Source organism: Biomphalaria glabrata, chromosome 15, assembly GCF_947242115.1.
Source record: "Biomphalaria glabrata chromosome 15, xgBioGlab47.1, whole genome shotgun sequence".
NCBI classification, from domain to species: domain Eukaryota; kingdom Metazoa; phylum Mollusca; class Gastropoda; family Planorbidae; genus Biomphalaria; species Biomphalaria glabrata.
In genome coordinates, this window is record NC_074725.1 from 18,246,406 (window position 1) to 18,271,319 (window position 24,914).

The 24,914-nt window shown below is 35.4% G+C and overlaps 1 protein-coding gene and 1 long non-coding RNA gene across 7 annotated transcripts in view; both read right to left on the reverse strand.

Annotated features, from left to right (window-relative positions):
• The window catches only part of LOC106056376 (beta-1,4-galactosyltransferase 4-like), a 33,710-nt gene extending 13,714 nt beyond the window's left edge, over nucleotides 1-19,996 (reverse strand). Inside the window, exons 1-6 of the mRNA XM_056012453.1 lie at nucleotides 19,891-19,996; nucleotides 19,300-19,490; nucleotides 17,462-17,650; nucleotides 12,817-13,049; nucleotides 10,291-10,478; nucleotides 8,639-8,761 (exon numbers count right to left, since the gene is read on the reverse strand). Of these exons, the coding sequence (XP_055868428.1) occupies nucleotides 8,639-8,761; nucleotides 10,291-10,478; nucleotides 12,817-13,049; nucleotides 17,462-17,650; nucleotides 19,300-19,444 (878 nt within the window). The 5' untranslated portion in view covers nucleotides 19,445-19,490; nucleotides 19,891-19,996. The remainder of the gene's footprint in view (nucleotides 1-8,638; nucleotides 8,762-10,290; nucleotides 10,479-12,816; nucleotides 13,050-17,461; nucleotides 17,651-19,299; nucleotides 19,491-19,890) is intronic.
• LOC129923098 (uncharacterized) lies at nucleotides 3,319-8,238 on the reverse strand. 6 transcript variants are annotated; one of them, XR_008775017.1, is made up of 5 exons: nucleotides 7,245-7,576; nucleotides 6,817-6,969; nucleotides 5,533-5,658; nucleotides 5,118-5,186; nucleotides 3,319-4,757 (listed from the first exon to the last, which is right to left on the reverse strand). It is a non-coding gene; the product is annotated as an uncharacterized LOC129923098 (long non-coding RNA). The 6 variants fall into 6 exon arrangements; XR_008775019.1 differs by lacking the exon at nucleotides 7,245-7,576 and adding an exon at nucleotides 7,111-7,225; XR_008775021.1 differs by lacking the exons at nucleotides 6,817-6,969; nucleotides 7,245-7,576 and adding an exon at nucleotides 7,619-8,238.
• Nucleotides 19,997-24,914: the final 4,918 nt, after the last annotated feature.

A 24,914-nucleotide genomic window follows, 5' to 3' on the forward strand; every position in this document is an offset into this window, starting at 1 on the left:
GCACGACTAGTTTTACAGTCCACTTGTCTTCAACGACATTGATATTCTCAATATTACCCTTTTTATACTGGCTACTTGCAGTGCTAACAGGTATAATATTTTCATCACTGTGACTGTCATCTTCTACTAGATTGACGTTGCGTCTTTTCCTGCACATTTGAAACCAGTGGTTTTTCTTCTTGCAGAAATTGCATGTGGTTCCTATTGCTGGACATTTTCCCTTTTCGTGGTTCTTGCCGCATTTACTACATAATTTATCTGAGTTATCTTTAGACTTCTGCTTTAGTACATTGTGTGACCCTCTCTTGATCGCTAGAACTTCTTGGCCCCTAAACATTTTCACTTGGCTTTGCGACATCTCATATTGTTGTCCAATTTCTATTGCCTTGCTAAGGGTCAACTTCTGTCCCTGATCAAGAAGTCTTAATTGTACCTTTTCGTGTATGACTCCACTAATGATCAAATCAATAAGCATATCGTCTGGGTTGTCATACTCACAGTCCATAATGAGAAGCTTTAGGTCTTTAACAAAGTTATCAAAACTTTCTCCTTCTACCTGCTTTCTCTGATGTGCTCTAAATCTAGACACTCTTTTATTTTGTCTTGGCCTTATGTAGTCTTCTATTTTCTTTAATAGAAATTGCGGATCTCCCTCTTCACTATCAGTAATATTTAGAGTTTTGTAAACTTCACGGCCTTGTTGACCTATCCACATTCCCAGCCATCCGGCTTTTTGTTTACTATCGGCACCAGCTAACGGTCCTTTGAAACAAAAGCTCACCTGCTGTTGAAACCTTAGAAACTCTTGATACAGATCTTTAGCATTCCAATTCAAGATTGGTTGCTCAAAATAAAAAGAAGCCATTATTAGATTAATAAAAACCTTTGTCTGGACAGCTTTTCAAGTTTTATTCTGACACCATGTAGAATATTCGTGTTACACAAATAACAAACTAGTGTTTAAGAGGGAAGACATATTAGGAACTCCGTTTATTACGTAAACACAAGCGGTGTTGCACTGACGCGCTAGTGTGCAAATGTACATATAATACTATTATGTTACAATAGGCATACACGTCTCGTGGGAAACAAAGAAAAAGTTCATCTCGGTAATATTGTAGCCTAAATAAAATGACAAAAAAAACAAAACAACTATAGCCTAATCTAAAATGAAATAGATCTAGAGCTAGATTTTCTTGGACGAGTGATACAAAATAAGTATAAATAATAAGTCATAGTCATATGAATCTGATAGATCTAAAACAAATACTGATAGTCATTCATTAATTAATTATTAGAATTACTGGACTACCAACTGGGTATTTTTATTGCCAAAATACAATGTATTTTATGTGCATTTATTAAAAACAACAACCAAAAATTAAGCGTTCGACGCAACTAGATCTAATATTAATAATATAGATCTAGATTCTGGTTCTAGATCCAGAAAGCTACTTCTCTAATTCAGTTTTCTAGTTTAATTCTAGTTAGATCTAGATGTCTAGACCAGTAGATCTAAATCTAGCCAGGGTTTTTGTCATGGAATAGATCTATAAACCTGCAGCCGCCTACTGATCACGATATGACAGATACTATTGATGAGATACTCTGTCTACTTCTATATAATATAATATAATATAAATATATATAGATCTACATCTAGATCTAGTAGATCACAGTAAAACTCAATGTGTACTTCCGACTTTAGCTCAACAAGTCTACTCCAAAGTATACTAGTAAAGTCACAAAGTGTAAAGGATCATTATAGGCTATATTCAAATAAAAAATTTATAGGCCTAAATGAATCGAATAATCAGTCACTGATTTGACAAATCTAAATTGTTATTTTTTAAATGGCAAGTGTTATTGATGACTTCTGACTTGTAAACGAGTTGCAGAGATTCTAGCTTTTATTTTGATGACATGTTACGATATATCAATGATATTTAGATAAATGCAAGTACCTAGAGGAACAGAGAGAAGGACCATTTAATATGAGGCAAAGAAGTAAGATGTTTATAATCCATCAAACTCACAGAGGACTTGTGTCGGCATTTCAAGCATTTACAGAAGCTACAAACTATGCTACAAAAATGATAGGCTTGTCTTTGATTCCTAAGACTTATGAGGAATGCTGTTTCCAGAGGCTACTCAGCCCCAGCTGTGACCTACATATTATGCCACACTGAGCACAGGCATAACCATTGTCCACCTGTGGTAGAATCAGTTGTTTTTTTTTTTGCCATCTACCCTCGGCAATTAATTTTCATTGGTGTATACCACACCTTTGTAAGTGACCTCCTGCTGTCTCGTTCTGAAGCTGTATGCAACCAGGTGCTCTCTTATTCTATGTCAGTTAAAGTAAGTTGGCGCCTAAGCATTTCTGTGTTACCTCTTTACGTGCATATGACATGTTAGGCAAATGGTTTAGCCTATCGGAATGCCATTTCGGAAAGTATAGGTGCTTAAAATGAAACTCCAAATATCTGGACTTCCAGTTACCAAGAAAATAAGCTTAGGATTCAAAGAGACGACACTGGCATTTCAGCTAAGACGATCAGTGAAATTAATAGCAACTTTAATTGCAGTCCACCAAACAAGATAAAAAAAAAAACAAGTGTGGCTTCAATAGCATTGATGATATTAAATTTACTTTTATCTCATTTACTAGTATTACTATTTCATTGACTATGGTTTTTTATTGTCAAATAGGCATAAGTACATGTAGTAGTTCCTGCTATTTGATGAAAAATAATAATTAAATTGTGTATAGTCTATATACAAATGTTTATAAGAGGTCACAGCTTAGCTTAATTTACTTAATATTTTAAAACTATGATTTTGTGTTCTGACTCTACTCTAAATAAATTATATTTTATTTTAAGAATGCCAAGTTGGAAATTCTGTTCTGATGAAAAAAAATTATTAAACTAAAGTAGATGTTTATGGTTCTTTTGTATTTATTTTTAAATTATTTATTCATTAAAAATTAATTGCTCATTAACATTTACTTGAAGTAAAGATCAAAAACACAAATTCAATACATGATCAGCTCCCAATTCAAGCAGATCACAGCCCATCACTTAAATGTATTTACTGTCAATTCTACAGACTATTCATTTCAAAATGTTGCTTTAAATTGTTATATGACACAATCAAAGTACTGGTACCTCACATTGATGTAGGACTAAAGCAGCTGAAATAATGACAAATTTTCATTCACTAACTTGTACTGTCATTTATTATCAGACGTGTTAAAACTAATGACCTGTATATATAATTGATTAAGCAGGAGCATCAACAAATCTTGAACAATAATTGTCTACAGAAAAACTTTATTCTTATCCTAACAATATACATTTACAATGTATTTAAACAAGTTAATTTATACAAATCTGTATGGCCTAAAGATTATGGTGTATTTTGAGCATTGTGTGAATACCAAGTTACATTATTACATGAAAATAGTGTACTCATTTTTTAAATGTTCTGGGTAATAAAAATTAACAACTAATATGATACAATAAAATTGAAGCATTAGTCAAATAAAAAAAAAAAATTCGCTCAAGATCTATGTGAACTCTATGCTTGAAAAAAATCATTTTGAAATTAATTTAAAAAAAAAAAAAATTATGGTTCTTTAGTCAATGGAATGATAGCAGCAATTATTTAACAATTTCATGATTATCCATTAATCTCAATATACTTATAACGGAAAAATAATTCATAAGGTTTAGATACAACCATTTGAAATAATGATTATAATTTTTTTCTTAATTTGCTTAATTCAAATCTAATATAAACAAGATTTCCTCTGTCAAGAAAATTATGAGGGAACAACATGCATGTTCTTCTCAGTAAGTTTTGCAAAGGGAATTAAGAATATATGATGTTGCTTTTTTTTGCCAACATTTTAAACCTTCGCACCAGGCTTTAGTTTTAAGGAGAATGCACCATATTTTATGTTTACTTTTGATAGATTCTTATTTTAATTTTAAAAAAGTAAAATTTCCCTTACATATCTTGCAATCTATGGGGCAGATGATATAAAGTTTATCAGTTTCTGTGCCCCATGGTTAGCGAGGGTGTCATGTACCCAGCACAACAACCAACCACCTTTTGAAAAAAAAATCCCATTTCAGACGTCACAATCTATAGGGCCGATGATGTTAAGGTCATTTGATTCTTTGGCCAGTGCATCATGTGGCCAGCACAACAACCAACCATCTTTACTTTCCAAAACAAAAGTCAGCTACCCATTAGAGTTAGGTGGACTCAGGGGCACCCAAAAATCTAAAAAAAAATTTAATCCGAGTCTTCACAGAGATTCAAACCCATGACTTAACCATTCAGCCATGGATCCCCAAACTGCCTTTACTTATTCCTTACTATTGCCATGTATCCCTAGCCTTTTGAATTCTGAAATTGAAAATCCCAGTCTTAATTGAACCCAGGAACCCTCAGTTCAGAAGCCAAGTGCTTTACCACTCATTCACTGCACTCCCTATTGTTTTAATGGGGCTCAGATTAATAGTTTTCAAGTACAATATCAAACAGATTTAAAGAAATACTAAATCCAAACCTGTTGGCTGAATGACAGGATATACATAAATATGTATAGAGCTTACAGTATAATATATATATCTTAAATTAAAATTGGTCCAAGACTTTTATTTTGCAACATGATGGGATTTTCCTTTCTGGTGGTGCTATGCAGGAGTCCAAGAATCTCATCTTTTCTCATAACAGAAAGTTATCTAGTTATAAAAATAAATAAAAGGATTTTTAAAAAATAAAAATATGTGTGACATATGTGTTGACCATGCTAAATGTATATATGTTATTAAGTATAATTATATAATTTTGCTATTCTAAAAATAGTCTGTACCTAAAAGGAGCTACTGTGTTAATGTGTAGACATGGCCCTGACCTTAATAGTTATGAATTATTACTAAAGGTGAAGGCAGATATTCAGTTAATTTGATGGACATTGCACTCATCTAAAAGCAACTATAACATATATTATGATTTACATTTTCATGGAAAACTAGTTTTTCAAAAATACAAGTACTTCAGCTTATGAGAAAAGTGCATAGGGAAAAATTGCAGTACCTTACCTTTAAGAGGTGCAACCAATCATTGACTTGTCAGGAATGCATGCCTTTTTCTTGCATTTCCAAACATAACTGTAATTATACAATTAGGCATAATGGCTAATTTCTTTTGAAAACATTACAATTAAAAAATAATATTATTAAATTGAATACATTGTTGTATCAAACATACAAATTATCAGACATAATTTTGCCTAATTTCATCTAACAGTTTATTGTAAAGGAATGGCCAGCACAACAGCCAAGTATATTAGGCATTCATGAAAGATGAATTTGCTTAAGAGTGTTATAAAAAAAAAAAACTAGAGAAAAATGTTAAATTCCATCCCCGATATTTGGATGTTGCTTGACCATGAAAATCACACTTCATAAAACATCTTTTAGATAACTAAAATAAAAATTGTATAGTAGTACTTACAATAAATATTGAATGGATGCCAATATTATTAATGTCTGCCCAGAGAGTAGAAATAGTATAAGTATGATCCTTGAGCCATTCTGGTACATCATCAGAACTGGTTGGCATGGTTCTACTTGTTAATAACTGAAACATTACAAACATTTTTTTAAATTTATAAATTATCACAGACTAGAATAGAAATGTTGCCAGGAAAAATACCAATGGTTAGAATGCACCTGATGATACTTTTGTAGCCTTAAAATGCACCAAAACTTCATTCATTAAATCTGATAAGAAACATATATGTATCACACAAGTCCAAGTTGATCAGAGTGTCATAGCAAATAATTAACTAGATATGAGAGTTTTATATTAAAGTGCTGAATTTCAGGGGATAGATCCAACTTGACACCACATCATTTATTATTTCATGAACTCATGGGTCTGGGCATGGCATGGAATGGGAACTATTATTTAATGTATGGGGTGTAGGCGAGGCATGGATTATAAATTGTCTTGTATAGATTAGATTGGGTAAAACTTCCCATCGAAGGTAACTTTACTGATAGATCTGGATCAATTATAAATTTATGGGATCTAGGCCTGCATAAATTTTATCTTTTATTTATATATTTTATGTACATAAATAACTAGTCTAGATTCTATAATTATATCTTAATAATAATTTTTGTAGATGTCATATAATATCTAAAATATTAAGTATAGATCAGTAGATTTAGAATTTTAGCTAGTAAATATTTTTATATTCCAAATCTAAACTGGATCAATATATCTATCTAGAATTTAGATCAGTAGATTTAGTATTTTAGCTAGTAAAATACTTTTATATTCTAAATCTAAACTGGATCTAGATCTAATTATTCTAGAAGCTTAGATCTAGAAGACTAGTTGTCAAGATTTGACTACACTATGGCTAAGGCTAATGCACTAGCCAAGTAGGCCTACTAGATAGATCAAGAGACAGAGTACTAATAGTAATAGACTCTTGCCTCGTTGGGCCTCTCAAATCAGCTACAGACTTTAGAGACAATTTAGGAAGGTGAATTTCGATCCAATTCCAAGATCTACAAACTACAGGTTAGAGTCTAGCTAGAGATGCTAGATCTAGTCTAGAAGGCTGATCAATTAAAAATAAAATCAATCATTTCTAAAGTTTGTAAAATTATATTTTATAGATCTAATCTATCTATTTATAATATAGAAATCTATGTCTACTATTTTAATATTTAAAATGATATATGGCTGATGATATTAATTATTTTAATAGAGACATTGACATACTAGTCTAGATTATTATTCGAGATGACCTCAGATGATGATAATCAACTGGTAGAGCTATAAGTCAGTATAAACTATAATATAATCACTGCATTCGTTTCATTCACTGTCTGTATCAATAATCATGTGATGTGAAAGTGAAGTCTAGATTTAGATCTAGATTAGATAGAATTGATAGATTATAAATCTACTTTCTACTATTAAAAAGTATTATTATTATAAATCTACATCTACTAATATTAGTACAGGTACTAGATCTACAGGCAATACACTATTGATTATAGTGACTATAATTACCGTCACTATACACTAATATAATACTAGTAATACAGTTACAGTATAATACAGTCTATAGACTATAGTCTATAGTCAACTATAGTCATGATCGATAGATCTAGACGTAGACTAGATCTATAAACATTCATATTGACCTCATGTATGGTCTAGATCTAGAGAAAATAGAGTGGAAATCATGACTTTATTAGATCTGTTGAGTTATTTTTTTAAAAATATCTTTTAAATAGATCTAGAACCATATAGTCTAAGTCTGGGTGTTGTAGATGTAGATTATTCTAGATATAAGAGATCTATAGATAAGTTCGGTTTTTTAAAAATGCGCATTCGAAATTTAAAATACCCAGATTTAAGTATTAATATACCCATATTGGTAGGGCCGCGTTAATCATTTATTAGATCTATTAAAGCATGTCTATATAAAAGATATTATTATTAAAAAAATATATTATTATATAAAAGATATAGTTGTGAATATTTACTAAAAAAAATAAAATAATGAATTTTTTACTTTTGCCAATTAACACTCTGGCTGGCAAAAAGGATGACTCCTCAATACTGTGAAAAGACGATAACTGCATGAGTTGGTTTGGAATTGTATTTTGTAAGACTAACTTTAAAAAAAATATCCTTTAAGAGAATAAACGAAAAAAGGTTTGTCAGAAGAAAAGCTGGCTGGACTACGCAAATAATGGACCAGCCTCTCTCTCTTGTTAAGAACATTGGTGACCGGGAAAAGTGGAGGATTTAGTTACGCGGGACAGATGATAATGATTTAATGGACATAAAAAAAAATCCAGATTTTCTGTAAAATACCCAAATTTGAAAGTACTGAAAACAGCTATTTTAATGGGGTGGCCTTAAAAAAATAACTTTTGTGACGATCCCTTATTCAGGAAAATTTTATAAATCACAAAACATTGTGAGAAAATGGATGAAGTTTTTAGAGATCTAATAAAATAAAGCGTAGGAAAGTTTTACTCTCATTGAAGGTCAGTCCAAGTGACTGGAGGAGTAAATTTCTTCTTTTGCATCCTCCTGAATTTCTCCATATTGCACCATGCGTGAAAATGATGCGCGACGGCACTCCCCTAGTAAAAACTAGGAGCTGTTGTTCCATTAGTATAGTTCCATGATTAAATGATTAAATTGGTTAATTTTTTGGATTGATTCGTATATTAGTATTGATTATGAATAATTATGGAAAAAAAACATGCTCAAACTTTTTACCAGACAGACAGAGAGAGTTGAACTGAGCTTCTTTACTGTGAACACCGGACTCCAGAAGAACTGGGTTATTTGTACTGTCGTCTTGCCAAGGTATGCCCATAACGGTGTGAAGGCATCTTTGATGGAAACATTCGAGGAGACTTAAATGCCTTCGATAGAGCACCAAGGTCTCAGAGCCATACAGTCGTGTGGTGAGAGTATCCTGTACATTGCTAGTCTAGTCAGCTGAACTTACCAAAATTAAAAGTTAATATGTTTAGGTTTTGGGCTTACTGCTGTGTCTGTCTGTCTGGTTTATTACCTTATCAACAGATCGTCATCCTCTGTGCCCCAACCAATGTATAAATTCGAATGTCCATTTATTTGTAGATACTGCTCCCTGATTAATCCCACAACGCCACCAAAGTAGCTTTCATAATGAAGTCTGGGGACATAGAGAAAATGTAATCGCCAGTACAGAGATGTCTTTCAGATAAGAAGTAAGTAATATAAACAAGCAAAAAAGATTAGATCTACTTTCTGTTCACATAATATAGTACACTTTATTTTTAATAAATGGAAGATTAAGTAAATATTTTTTAATGTAAGCAACTGGTATGGCAGAAGTACTAAATTTTGTAAAACACATTTTTTGTAAAACATTCCTTAAAAAAAAACGAAAACCGTCTGCATAAATGTGTTAAAATATGTCGATTATAGCCCTCTCTAAATTGTCTCCCGTGTTTTATACTATTAATAGTGTATAGTTGTAAAAATGGAGTATTTTATGGGGGAAAAAAACTGCTTGCAGAGTGGATTTTAAAAATTTAACTTTTTGCTTTCAGAAAAGAAAAAAAAAGTAGCAGTTGAATCAGAACTTTGACTACGCAAAAACATCTAGTGTCTTGAGGCCGAAGATTAAGGAAAAACACATACATTTATTGTAAGATGGACGCGGCCTAGTTAATGTTAGCTAAAACGAGTTACTTGGAAGTTACTAATTTAAACAATGAATGCATCATAATGATTACAAAAAATATAATATAACAAGGTTACAAAAGACAATTTGTGTGGAAACACAAACTCAAAATCGGCCCCCGAAGAGGTCCACCCAGGCAGGCTTCAATATTTTCAGAAAGAACATCCAAATGAAATTATATCAAAGACAAATGAGAGATAAGAATGGAGAAAGAAGGTTAACAGATCTTGTGTAGTGCCCCAACGGTCCCGCAGATCAAAGGATAGGTTTAAGTGAATGTAAAGTTAGATGTGAACATGGCCTAACTAGTTCCCCTTTTAGACCTTGTGGTCTATAGGGCAGATGATGTAAAGTTCATCTGTTTTTGTGGCCTACGGTTAGCGAGGGTGTCATGTAGCCAGCACAACGACCAACCGCCTATACTTTTACCCAACTTATGTCAGGTACCCTTTAGAGCTGAGTGGACTCAGAGGCGCCCAAAGATTCCACAGTTGAAAATCCCAGTCTTCACCAGGATTCGAACCCGGGACCCCCGGTTCGGGGGGCCAAGCGCTTTACCGCTCAGCCACCGCGCCTCCCCTGGCCTAACTGATGTCTTATAATTGATCTAATTGTTTTGAAAAGGCTCAATCTCTTATTCGAATCCTAAAAAAAAAAAAAAAAAAAATTCCGCAATAAAAAACAATATTTATAAAAATGTAGTTTATAAGATTACTATTCGTTTTAAATTAGGTCTAACTTATAATGCATACTAATTAGATTTTTCTCTTTAAAAAAACTGCTTGCATAACTGATTTTAAAAATTAGATTTTTCGCTTTCAGAAAAAAAAGTAGCCGTTGCATCAGAACTTTGAATGGTCTAAAATATTGTGATGTCGGATTTTCAATATCTTTTCTTGTTTACGAGATCTAAACGGGACAGACGGACAGACATTTCGCACAAAACTAATAGCGTCTTTTCCCCTTTCGGGGGCCGCTAAAAAAACACTCCTTACTTGTAATTGTGTTTGTTTATAGCTACAGCAAAGTGTCGAGGGTTCTCACTACATCTGTACAGGTTGTGGTCGTTGAGGGGAATAATGTCCACGTCATGCAGAATGTAGCAGTCGAATCTGTGAAACTTCTCCACCTCCAGAAACCCAACGTTGAACAGGGCGCCACGGTTGAACGTCGAGTTACCTGCCTAGACAATAGAATACAAGGTCCAATCGTTTCAGTGTAGGAAACTATTTTATTGCTTTATGTGTTCTAGACTCTAGAAAGGTCATTTCCTAACTTTTATTTTTATTTAGGCCCTCGACGAGCCCTTTTCATTTTTATTTGATAAAATCATAAAGAAAATCTGTTAGAAAAATATTAAAGTTAACGCTGGAGTTTGTTTTTAAAAAGTTAGTTCCTAGTCCAAACATCCTACATGTTTCGGATGTTCCTTCAGAGTTGAAGGACGACGTGGGATGGCAGCGGGCAGGTATGAACCCGGGATCATTGACAAGTCCGAACTTGCGCATACCTCACGACCAGGCCTGTGTATAGTTGAATTACAATTTCCTTCAGTATCTATCTATATAATTCTCTTCGTAGGAGAAGAAGTAAAGGGAAGATCACTCTCTTATTTCTGCGGATAGTCAGCCACGAAAAAACAAGAGGGGGAGAACAAATATTCACCGGTCACTACGGATGGCTGCCTGGTCGTGCGGACTGTCGTTTGGATTTATCAAACCCTGCGCTCCCATCCCCCTTCGTCCTTCAACTCTGAAAAAACATCCGAAACATGTAAAACATTTTACAAACAAACATTTTAACCATTGTGACCAAGACGTCATGGAAAGTTATCTACTATGTATATTCACCAGTCACTAAATAGCAGGGCCTGACTTAAACATTGTGGGGCCCTATGCGAAACGGATTTCGCGGGGCCAAGTTTGGTTAGGGAGGTGGATAATAAGTGAAATTTAAGAGTTTGTATTAGAAAATAAATTCGTCTATGCATTTTATTCATTCTTTACTACGTACAGAACTACTTTACGAGCCTTGCGTGTAGCAAAGCCATATAGTATATCATAATAATTCTGTTTCCTACATAGATCACGCTCAATAGCAAGAATTGCCAAATGTTTTAATCTATCTTTGAGAATTGTGGACCTCAAGTAATTCTTCATTAGTTTGAGGCGCGAGAAGCTTGTTTCACCAGATTACACAATTACGGCTAATGCATAATGCCTTTTTTATTTATCGCGCGTAGGATTGGCGTTTTCCATATTGAATGACACCCCAAAATGACAATTTTTGTCTATATATTTCAGGAGATTTGTATGACTTTTCTAAAGATTTTAATAATTTCCAGATATTTCGAGGACTTTTTCGTATATTTTGTAATTTCAGGAATTATACAATGGTTTAATTCAATAATTTATACATCTAGAATTAGCGCGGGTCCTACGGAAGTGCGGGGCCCACTGCGGTCTCATAAGTGCGGAGCCCACGGCGGTCACCTAAGGCCGGCCCAGCAAAAAGCGGCGTATGCTACGCCGCTGATCGACTAGTATGTCTTCCAAATTAGCGATTTTTAAAAAAGGCAGACGAGAACAGGCCAGCTGCAACCCCTGGTCATGCTTCGTTAAACTTAATAACCAACATCTTTTTGTTCATTTTTGTAGGCTATATTATTATTCATGTTTCAGACGTTTCTAAAGATTGTTGCACCCTAGCACCAACGTTCCGCGAGGCAGGGCAGAGGACAGGGCTCAAACCAAGAGCATTCGTTAGTGAAGGCCTGAACACTGACCTGCGACGTGGGCAGCCTGTGGGCAGCTTAGATCAATATCTCGTTGACACGTCACAGGTCTGACGTCACTACCTTGCGTCCATTCAAAAAGTTAATGTTTTGCAATACTGTTGATTGGTGAGGGAGGAAGGTAGAGACTAGTTGTCTCTAGTGTTGACCACATGGTATCCTGTTAACGTTTGGCTTCAGAAACATTATTAGGGTTTGGTTTAGTAGTCTGAAACTTTAATTCTGAATGTGCTTGAATGGTGAAGAAGTTAAACGTAAAAAATTTATTATAAAAACAAACAATTCTAATTGCGGTAAGTAAACAATGAATGAAATATATGTATCAGTAAAACTCCCTAAAATACAATCTCAGCTGACATTCAGTCTTGTATGGTTCTACTCTCCTCAGAAAAAAATAAATGTAACATTTTCTCTTATTCGGTGGTGGCTGAGTGGTAAAGCGCTTGACTTCTAAATCGAGGAGTTTCCGGTTCGAGTCTCTTGGTCCTTTGTATTTCTATTTCCTCAGACTAACCTTCATTTAACATGCTCTCCTTTTCTGAGGTGGCGTAGTGCTAAAGCTTTTAGCTTCTTAACTGGTGGGTTTGAAGTTTGAATCTCGGTGATTTAAAATTATGGGGATTTTATGACGGCCGTGAATCCCCCCAAGTCTAATGCGTACCTGACATTAGTTGGAAAATAAAGGTTGTAGGTCTGAAAGGAATACTTTTTTTTTTACTTTTTTTACCTGTTCTATAACAAAGAACGTGACGTCAACATTTTGCCTTGTCAGAAAAGGAATCAGATTGTGTAGTAAAATATGCAGGTGACTGGAACGGTTTCTGTAAGGTATGATGATAGCCACTGTCTGTCCAGGTTTACAGTTTTGTGGACGAAGATGACCACCAGGTTCCATCTCAATGTACTCGTCCACGAGCTCAGACTTGGTCACGTGAGAATAATTCCCAAGTCTCAGACCAACTGTAAAGGTGAAAGGACAATGTCTTTTAATTATTTACTTTTGTTTTGAACAGTTCATTTCTTCACTTTTTTTTTAAACTAACAATTTATTTTCTATTTCTTTATTTCCCACAAGCAAACAAACAAACAAGCAGCAAAGGAAATAGTGTATTGTTGTTTTTTACATAAATTCTTTATTTATGAATCAACGATTTCTCACTCTACGTATTTCTCGGATTGAGTCGATATTGAAATTAGACTTTCCAGTGAGCTAGCACTATCAAGTTCTTCTATAAACAGTTCAGATAATGATTCTCTACATAGGACAGTGCGCAAAATGTTCACGTACGTCTATTTATTTATTCAACTCTTTACTAAAGAAGAAACATGAGAGTCGAGTACGGGAATTCCCGCTGAAGTCGTGTGCAAAGTAAAACAACGTAAGCCAAATTTATTTGTTTAGATCAGTGATCAGCGCAGATTTATCATGTTGCATTCAGTTCATCTCGCTCTATAGCAGTGTTTCCCAAAGTGGTCTATATAGACCACCAGGGGTCTACGAAGACTTCCAAGGGGTCTACGAAAGTGAAAAAATAAATTGGAGGTCTATGAGATGTCTACGGGGGTCTACGATAATAAATTTCATTTAATCATGTTGCGACTTTAATTTTCACATCCCACTAATGTAATTATTTACTAAACTAATCTATGATTTGTACCTTAGTTAATCCTTTAAATATGTATCATGCTGTTCAAACGAAAAATTGTAGCATTTAATTTCAATACTTATTTCACTAGCTTAATTTTGTCTACATGTAACTAATGTTAAACAGCGTTGATTATATAAAATTGGGATTCATTCTTTCCTTGTCAAATAAGCGGTTTTATGACGATATGAAACCAATTACGCTGGAGGATCGTTTGAGACGATGCCACCCTGACAAAATAGATAAAGGTTTGAAAAACTTTCAAACACTCAAAGATAAAGTTCAGATTAGACCCACAAAATTCTTCTTCGACATCATATAGAGAAGATGATGGTTTGTAGGCGACTTACAATATCTCTTTACTTATAGCTAAAACCGGAAAACACCATAGGTAAAACATTGACTTTATCAGCCGTTGTAGTTTTAAAAACTGGTTTACACAAACCTACATCTGATATTATTAAAACAATTTCTTTAAGCAACAATACAAATCAATGGCACATTGGTGGCACGTGTTATAAAATTAAAGGCTTCTTATGTAATTCTTTGTAAACGACATACATTCAGTGTTTTGGATCAGCGGTATCACAGGCTCTGACAGAATGTAATGCTGTGTGCTTCAAACTGGTTAAGGGTCGCCGGCTCCTTATTTTTAACAGGGTTGACCCACGAAACGTTTCCAGTGTTTGGGTAAAGCTGCACGCAGCAGAGGTTTGAATTCAGTTTTCCTTCTGCTAGTTGGGCAGCAAGTCAAGGCTAATGAGCCCTTCCTGCTCAAAGTTACTGGCTAAGGTGCCAGTAGCTCACCCCTTCGCCCCTTCTCCTGTTAGTGAAAACAGTTCTGTATATCCAATATTTGAGCCACACGTGAAAGATCAAGAAATACACGAGAAACTGCGCTTTGCCAAAAATTTTACAATAACACATAAGGCAAATTAATTAATTGATTAATTAATTTTTAATGTTTGATGATTACATCATAGAACAACAAATTCCTATATGAAACATACTATCCATAGCAACGGATAATAGACATGCAAAAAGACAACATTTCCAGTGTGTTTTGGTGATTCCAGTAAATTTGAATTTTATGAATAAAAAAAGATGAATCTCTATTTTTCATTCTTAAACTCACTACAGTTAGAAATTAGTTTTGAAAAACTGGAGTTGATGAATTTGCAAAAATGCAATATAAGTTAAGCAGGGGGCAGTGGCGTAGCAACCATGGCGCGAAAGAGCTCATTACGCCCATGCCTCAAGCCCACATTAGAACTTAGGAAGAACATTTGTTTATTTATTTGAAACACTTTTAAGTAGTTTAACTCTGTTAAGAAGTTGTACAAACATTGAATTTTAAGACACTATTACTTATATGCAGTCCTAACTGAATCAAACATTATGACATAATTACTTTTTTTTTAAGAAAAAGGTACGGTCTTTACATTGGAATGTCTTTACATTTAGTTTACACATTTTTGTCACACACTAAATTTGTCTTATTGGCTGGAGAGGAGCTCATCAAGATGTTCTTGAATTTGGAGTACTGGTGTGATATTTACTTGTGTAGCAGGCAGTGGTTACGTCCTATAGTCCTAGCAGTACTGGTGTGATATTTACTTGTGTAGCAGGCAGTGGTTACGTCTTATAGTCCTCGCAGTACTGGTGTGATATTTACTTGTGTAGCAGGCAGTGGTTACGTCCTATAGTCCTCGCAGTACTGGTGTGATATTTACTTATGTAGCAGGCAGTGGTTACGTCGTATACATCTGGCTATCACCTAAATTAAAATTTAACTTAACACTAACAGTCCAATATTTAAACTACATACTTACATATGTGTCTTATAACGAATAGATATTAATTAATAATATCGTTTTATCCCGTGCTTTTAAGAATGTGCGCTTATAATACTGTCTCTAATTCAGTCACAAGAAGCACTGGCACTTGATTTCCAACATCGATTCGGTCCAACACTAAGCCGTGTTTATCCCATCTCCCATTTAGCTCGAGCCTGTCATACAAGTCCTGGTTTGGATCCCCATACTAAATGAAATATAGATGTTAAATGTTTTCTTGGAGGTTCAGCGAGTGCCTAATTAAATTATTCCGATAGCGGATTCCAGCGGTGGTTGATTTTGAAATCAATATGATGCCAATGCCCATACATTCTCATCGTATGACCTCAAAACCATCCATTCGAAGTTTGTTTGATTCTTTGTTTTCTTGCGGTGGTTGATTTTGAAACCAATACGATGCCAATGCCCACTCATTCACATCGTATGACCTTAAAACCATCCATTCGACTAACTTATTTTTTTAAAAAGGTACGATCTTTACATTGGAATGTCTTTGCATTTAGATTACTCATTTTTGTCACACACCAAATTTGTCTGATTGGCTGGAGAGGGGGCCCACCAAGATGTTCTTGAACCTGGGCCCGCGGGTACCTTGCTACGCCACTGGCAGGGGGTCTACCGAAAAGCAGAAAACATGGCAAGGGGTCTACGAGATAAAAAAGTTTGGGAACCACTGGTTTAGATGATTATATTTTTATTATGGTGTTATATGGATTGTGTGTGTGTTTCTATGGTGAAGGTGGGAAGAGGTTAGCTATTGGTTGTGAATGACGCAACATAGCTGGCATTGTCGTCGTCTGGTCTTAGGGAAAAAGACTCCAGAACGTGAGCCTGAAAGGTTGTGTTATTGTAGTGAGTTAGATTTTTAAAATGATATTATTACTAAAGTCTACTACATTTATTTCATTTATCACAAGTAGAATTCGTCTATATTATAAATAAAGTTATATTTAGTATTGTAGTATTTTAGTATTTAGTATTGTTCAAAAGGAAGTTATTCAAGCTGTTTGAAGTTTTGTTAGTTAAGCAATTTTAAATTTACGGATGTGGTTTAGTTGTCAACCAGCAGTTTGGTGCTATACGTCATCTACCGGTAATAAAATATTGGTGTCAGAAGGAACGAAAAGAAAGAATTCTATAAAATATTAGTGTCACAATAAACAAAAAACAAATTATAACACATTGGTATAAAAGAAACAGGAAGAATTGAACAACATATTGTGTTAGACTTAAGAAAAACAACGTACTTTTATCAGAAGTGAAAGTCAGTCATCAAAACGTCGTCTCAAAAGTGAACAAACACAACATACTGGTGTCAGAAGAAATAAAGTAAGACACTTCAACTTAATAATATTAACATGCCAGTGGCGTAGCAAGGAATTTTCGATCGTTTGGGGGCCCGCGGGGGGGGGGGGGGCTTGACCTCTTTGGAGGCTCCTGTATTTTGGGCAATATTTAATTTTTAATGTATAAAACACTCATTTGAGTGGGGTCCCGGTGGGGATTTTCAAATTCTCCCCCTCCTCCCCCCACCCTAGCTACGCTACTGCAACATGCATAAGACTATTTATATTAACTGTGAAACGTGAAACAAAAATCCACATCTAATGGAAGAAGTGAAAGAAAACGACCACAATGCCACCTATGTTGCATCATTCACAACCAATCTCTAACCTCTTTCCCACCGTCACCATAAAAACACACACACACAAACTCCATAACAAATGATCAAACCTGAGATACACATTAACTATCAAAGTTCTAGAAAAATCGTTTGAGAAGTTTCTGAAATGTCCGTCCAGGTTCCACCCTGATTCCTGAACCCAATGAAGAATTAACAAACTAATAGAAGGAATTGTTAAAAACGTACTTAGGTGTTTGGGTTTCTCGAGACAAGTTTCTAGTGTGTACTCCATCGTTGTGGTGTTCATGGTCAGACTGCTGGTTACCAAAGGTGTGTCATCCTTCTTTTCAGTGTTACCAGAGTTACCATAGCTACCGTTGTTACCAGAGTTACCTAGGTCAACGTGTACAGATCTTTTTGAAGGTGCTGAATACTCTGAAATTTGAAACAGGAACCAAATTTTGTTAGGTCACTTTTTAATTGGTTCATGTTATTTGATTTTTGACTTCACAGAATTGCTTATCTCCATCTCGACAGGTCAGGGAAACCAAAAATTCTCGACCTGTAGGGTGACATGTATGCACTAAGCAAAACAACAAGTTTTTTTCCCAGGGCTTTTGCAAGAGAGGATTTGAGCCTCAAATGGAGTCTGATGATGATGATTTGATTATTGTCTTTTTTACCCGTCAATTAATGATTGTATTTTGTCAATCAATGATTATTGCCTTTTGTCAGGTTGTTTTTTTTTTGCCAGATTATCTGTTTATAATTTATTTTGTCAGATTAGGATTATATTTTTTAAATTTAAGACTTTTTTATATGATGTAAACCATTAAGTAATCGTTTACATAAATTGTGTTTTTTTCTTTACAAAAGTATAACTACACCAGGTGGGTGGCAAATGGAGCAACCGACCCAGGCCTTGTGCCTGAGAAGGGCCCCGCGATCGTAGATTTTCTTGTCATCTTCAGCTTCGAAATACCAGATCAGTTCTCATTAGCTAGGACTTGTTACTGAATCTTTTGGAAGCCTCCCGGCATCCATATGATAACAGTTATCATTTTTTATTTCAAATACCATTCAGTTTCAGTAAAGACAACATGTCGATTCTACGAGTCTATCATTGTTTAACAGGTCATCTTTGCATCAAGAAGCGACCAATTAACAGCGCCTATTTCGAAAAACATAAGGGACCCATTCGGATTTGAATAGAAAAACGCGTAGTGATCAAGTATGAGCTAGTTACAAGGCTATAGTTATGTCGACATGAAAGAGTCAAAGGTCATTTATATTGCTATAACATAAATGCAACCATTGAAAAAAAAATTATTAAAGAAATATAGTTTTTTCTTGACTTTCGAGGGAGATACATTCCGAGAAATTAATATTTCCGCTGTATTTAATTTCATAAACGTTCACTATTTTTTTTTAATGAAATGAATCCGTCTATGACCGTCAGAGCAACTATTTGGTTATTGCAAGTGCATTGGTTCTCCACCTTAATTAATACTTACTTTCTGACTCCAGTGTGCTTAGCAGAAATGATTATTATCTAGTTTGTTGATTATTCATATTAATTACCTATACTAACCTTAAAATGCGAAATCTTTCACGCAGAACAACTACAATAGGTACTATGTTTGGTAGCAAAAAAAAGGCCTACATCGTTAGAGGCTGACGAACCCGTTAGCGTGATGGGGTAAAGTATATATCGGTATCAATTCAGTGCCCCATATATGACACTCTGCAGGGCCCTTCGCTCTGCTAAAGCCGCCTCTGACTACACCCAAACTCTTACGAGGAGTGGGGAGGGATCTAATGGGTACCACCATGTCCCCTACCACTCCTGCCACTCGCAAGCGAGGACGATTCACTGGAACATCAGGTTCTGGGTGAGCTGTGTGCATTCATGTAGCCTACTCACTGATGTCCCAAAGTTCAAATCCAAGTTTAAACCAGGATTCAGAATATAGACCATAGAATTTTATGATATACACACTAAGTTCAGCAATCTCCTATAGAAGTGGCTAATATAAAAACTAATAATAATAATAATAATAATCATGATTGCGAATGTCGCTCACCTGAAATTACACGTCTGTGAAAATAAGTACTAGACGAGTTCCTCGAAAATAACAGATTAAAGGTAAGAGTGACAATGCTTATAGTCAAGACAACCTTTGCGGTCATTTTCAGATATTTGTTGATCTTCATAGTTTTTGTAGTCATACGTATTCTACCGACTTAGGATGGATGGGTAACTGCATTCAATGACCTGACAACAAAAGTAAATACTGTCGTTATAAAACTAACAATTTACATCTAGTCTCAAAACTCTTGAAAAAGAAACATTTATCTGTGATAAATACCAAAGAGTACCATTCGCAGTTAGTTGAAAACAAGAAATTGATCTATACTCAATCAGAGAAGCCATTAAGCGAATGTTATAAGATTATGTTAATAAGAAGCCAATTATTTAGAAAATGTGTTGTGTTCTTAAATCATCAGCTGTGTATTTGTAATGTGAATTGCTTACTGTGTCTCCCTATAGTGTATTTAATAACAGTAGGCCTATTTATGTAAGAATGAAATGAACATACACTAGGTGGTGACTAATTTGTTTAAACTATTCCACTGTAGTTATGAGTGAAGTGATAAAGAGAAACTCAACTCACTTTTATCGGAGACGTCAACCTGTATCAACACTGATCAACTATAGACGTTTGAGAACATTGTGTTGGTGACGTGACCTGGACATGGAGAAATGAACACTAGACATCGTTTAAAGCGGGGGCTCTGGGATCAATACAAGATTGTCTATTAGGCTCTCAAAGATAACATCTGTTTAATGTAGCATTGGGTGTTTTGCAAGGATAAGAACAGAAAATAAAAGTTTACAAAAAAAACAAGTTAATAAATGTAATTTATAGCTATTTAATTCAATTCCTCTTTACAAACTAGTTGTGCCCGTTATTTTAATCTGGGTCATTCCAGTTTCAAAGGCCTCAATACCGTCAAGCTTTTCAAACTCCATTTCCTTTGCTTATAATTGTCAACATTACAAACGTTCTTTTAGAAACAGACGAAAACATGAAAAATATTTTCAAAAATATATATTTCAAAATCTTATAGGTCGGTAACGGTCGGTTATTTTGTGCTTAATAACTAAAGAATGATAGATTTGTGAGAACATTAACCCATTCCCCCCCCCACCCTATTCATCCCCCCCCCCCTTCCCGACGAAAATCCTGGTTATGTAAATATAAATATGTATAAATCTATTAAATTTTATATATCGAAGATTAGCACATTTCTCATCTATTATGGACTCGAAGATGACTGTAAAGTCCAACCCTCGCTTTAAAAAGCCGGCCGCATACGTGGCATGGATAGGTTCGGTCAGTTATAATATTCTAATGATAGGCCTTTAGATCTAGACTTACACGACAGTGTGCAAACTGATCCTGAACATTCATTTATTAAACTCTAGAATGAATTGAATGTTATTACGGTAATACCCAAAGACGTAGAGTCTGTGCAAGATAAATATTTTCAAGTTCTGCTAAAAATTAAATTAGCAATTTTATACTTTGAAAAATTACAACGGTCAATCTATACCTATCAACTGTCATTTTACTAGAAAAATCTTTATAGGAATTTTCCAGAAACGTGACCACCCAGGTTTTAAGTTTTGCCCAGAATGTTTTGCCCATTCCGAATGTGAGACTTGAATAGAGGCAGATAACGCTTATAACTAATAAGTGAATGAATGTAGTTGTTTGTGTTTATAAGGCGACTTAAACTGCTCGAAGTGATTTGTTCTCATGATTGATGCCTCTCGTTCCTTGCCTTCTACTTTTTTTTCATTATTAATTGTGTTTCTATATAAATATTCATCTTATCATCATCTCTGCTGTGATCCCTTCTGGGGCATAGGCCACCAACCAGCCTCCTTCATGCATCTCGCTTCTGGGCTAGTCTCTCCAACTGTCCCCACGTCTTGCCCATATGCTTGGCATCTGCTTCCAAATCGCGGCGCCATGTATTCCTGGGCCGTCCCCTCTTCCTCTTTCCTTGATGGTTCCAGGTGAGGGCTTGCTTTGATATATTGAATGCAGTCTTGCCAAGGATGTCACCTATCCATCTCCAACGTCTCTGAAGGATATCTACTTCAATGGGCTGCTCCGCCTTAGGACGGTCCCAAGAAAGGAGGAGGGTTGGGCGTAGGGCTAGCTACCCTACCCTGTAGAAAAAAACACTAAATACAGAAACACCAAACAGCAAATCAACAGAACCTGTTACGGACCTGGGAGAGGATGGTTTATATAAATATTAGGTTTATATAATTTTTGTTTTCATTACGGATATGAGACTACGTATTATTTAATATAATATTGGTCTATTGGTTATTGAGTATTACTTCACCTATCCCATTGTCTAGTGAACCGTTTGGATACCACACACATGATCTGCTGACAGTCTTTCTCCAGGCTTGTGAACATGGTCTCGGTAAAGGTTGTGGCCTCCTGCGTGCGAAAGCAACAAAATGAGGTCCCTTATTTATTTCTACATTAAAAATAAGATTGTTATCTTAAATTTTAGAGTTTTTTAATTATTTCTATATACAGTATGTACAAGTGAACAGTTCAACACCTATCTTCACAAGTGTATCAACAATTTCACCAGTGTGTATTTAAGAAGAATTAATAACTGTTTTCAACTTGTCTATCGTGTTTCAGTTGAGATATATTGTCAAAATGTTCCACTTATAGTTTGAAAAATATAGAAATATCTCTTGAGCAATGTTACACAAATTTACTATTTCAAAGAATCGTTTTACGGAATCATTATTTACTAAAGTCAGACTTTGCTGAAGACGGTACACACACAAAAACGGCCTAGGATTTAAATCGCATTTTTTTAAAGCAATCCTGGAATTATTTTTGACCGCCCCCAAATGTTGGTGTATATATCTATATACTCAAGAAAAACATAAAAAATCTAGCTCTAAATTTCCATTTTTTAATTTTGATGTCATATCCCGCTCCCCTCTTTTTTTTTTTGTTTTGTTCTGATACGGATGGTACCCACGTTACGGCTCTTCGGCATGCTATTGTAAAACTGATTGTGTTGATCCAATCTCTAGTAATAGAACACTATATTATGAAATAATCAATAGCGCCTACCAACCGCATGTCAACAACTTTCTAATATTATATGACCGGAGAAAGGAAGAGATTATTGCACAAGAGTAAACAGCAGCTTGCAGTCTAACAACCGAAACATTGATCAAGTAAAGGAAGACTAAATAGTTCTGCTAAACTTTAAAATAACAAGGTCTCATCACAGTCAAAATCTTCAAACACGATTTTATTTTTAGAAGAAATAGTAGATTAAAAAAAAAAATTTAAATATATGCTACTTATTTGTTATTTAAACCCAGTGGTCTTCAACCTTTTTTGGCCTACCGCCCCCTTTTCGTATTTTTTCTTTTAAAAAATCCGCCAACGCCCCCCCCCTTTTAAGAAAAACACTTATAAAGGAGCGTGAGAAGGCTAATTTGAACAAAATGTGATTTATTTATTAATCTATATGCTGTCAATAACACTTATCCTGCATGGGAGACGACTGCATGCCAAAGGCTTCACAGAGGTGCAACCCATAAGCGCTATAAAGAGCCACTGGCATAGAGGAAAGTACCTGGCAGCTGATGACCTTAGATAGAGATAGTTGGAGAGCTGTCACAAAAGCTGCGGGACAAATATTTGAGTCTCAAAGAAAAGCCATTATTGAAGACAGGCGCAAAAGACGGAAAGAAAACTTAAATAGACCGCTAGAGGACAACGGCTTTGTGTGCACAAAATTCTGGAAAATATAAAGGTCGCAACTTAGTTTGCGTAATTAAGTGAAACACTACACTCAGCCTTAATCTTCGGAATCGAAGACATTGCCATTATTATCATTGTACAAAAATTATGTCAAATAATTTGCATTCATTACACACAATATTAATCTCATTGTCATGACTTTCTTTCAAATCCTAAGAATAGTCCCCTTTTAAATTATTGAATATTAGGGCCTACTGTTTTTAGGTTTAATAGTAAATTAAGTATTATTTTTAATATAAACATTATTATTGCTGAATTCATTACAAATTAAACTAATGGGAACCTTGTCCTCCTTCAGTCTGACAACATTCAGGGGCGTAGCTAGGAATTTTCCATCGTTTGTGGGCCCAGGGGGCTTGACCTCTTTGGGGATCCCCAAACGATGCGTAATAATAATTTTTAATGTAAAAACACTCATTTGGGGGCCCCACCATAGCTACGCCACTGACAACATTAGAAATTTGAAGCAATAAATTAGCCAAAGCAAGGCGAAGGTCTCGTCTAGTGGCTTCATCCAGTCTATTTCTTTACTTATTCATTAAGTTTGTTACGCACTAAATCTAGGTTAAACATCTATGTTGATGGAAAAAATAATTCCATTTTCGACTACAGTTTTGGAATTTTACTGAAACATTTAAGTTAGGAATCAGTTATAGAGATCGGGTCTAAGTCAAGAAATCCTATGCCGAAGTGGGATTTGACCAATTAGTGAGGTTGTGACAGAGCGTCGCATGCGGTTTGCGGGACATGTTCTCCGACAAATTGAATTACGCATAATAAGAGTTGCGATGACATCCTAGTACAACTTGGCGCCACACTTTCATGGAGGTCCTCAGAGCAGGTGGGAAGAGGCTTCAGACATTGCCAGCAAATGCGCGAACGGCACGGGGAGGGTCTAAGTCAGTAAGAATAGCACATTAGGTTTTAGAAATAAAACTTTTTAATAGCAAAATAATGCACTGTAGGTACCTCAGAATATGCATTTAGTTGGCTTTCAGTACCAGAAATAGTGCTTGGCGGCGGGGCTCCGTCCCGCGCTGGGGGAGCTCTCAGCGCTCCCCCAGACCCCTTGCTGGCAAGGGCTTGGAGTCTACAGTTTTTTCACTAACGCCAGGAAGAACCTATTCAAGGGCACAATAATCGTCTTCTAAAAGAATGAAGGGTCAGAATGTAATTGAGATTAATCATGTACACACACACACACACATCCATATATATTTGGGGGGGGGCGGGCGGGATCCTGGCTACGCCCTTGCTCGGAACTATTGTCTCGGATGAAGGAACTGGTCAGAATCTCATGCATAGTTGACAGCATCACTTTCAAAACTGAAACAATCTGGAAGTCAAAGGCATGTAGCCCTCGACACCAAAATCCGACTGATGCGCTCCCTGGTCTCGGTCACATTTTTATTAGCCTATGCTTGCAAATCTTGAACGCTGACTGCTCGATCTCGAGATCAGGATCCTAGCAATGGAATTGAGACTGCAGAAATAACCTACGTATCACTTGCAAAGACCGCATCACGAAGGAAGAAATTAGAAACAGGATCTATACAGCACTGGACCCGACGATGACCTGCTGCTGTAAAAAGAAAAATTAAAAAATAAAACCATATGGCCATATCACAAGGTCCCAATTTAATAAGCTCACAAAGACCTTCCTTCAAGGAACAGTATAGGCTACCAGAAAAAAAAAGAAATAGGCAGACAGAGCACATGATGAGAAGACAAATAGAAGAATGGGCAAGCCTGTCATTGAAAGAAATTATATCCAAGGCAAGAGACAAAGAGGGATGGAGAAAGACGGTTAA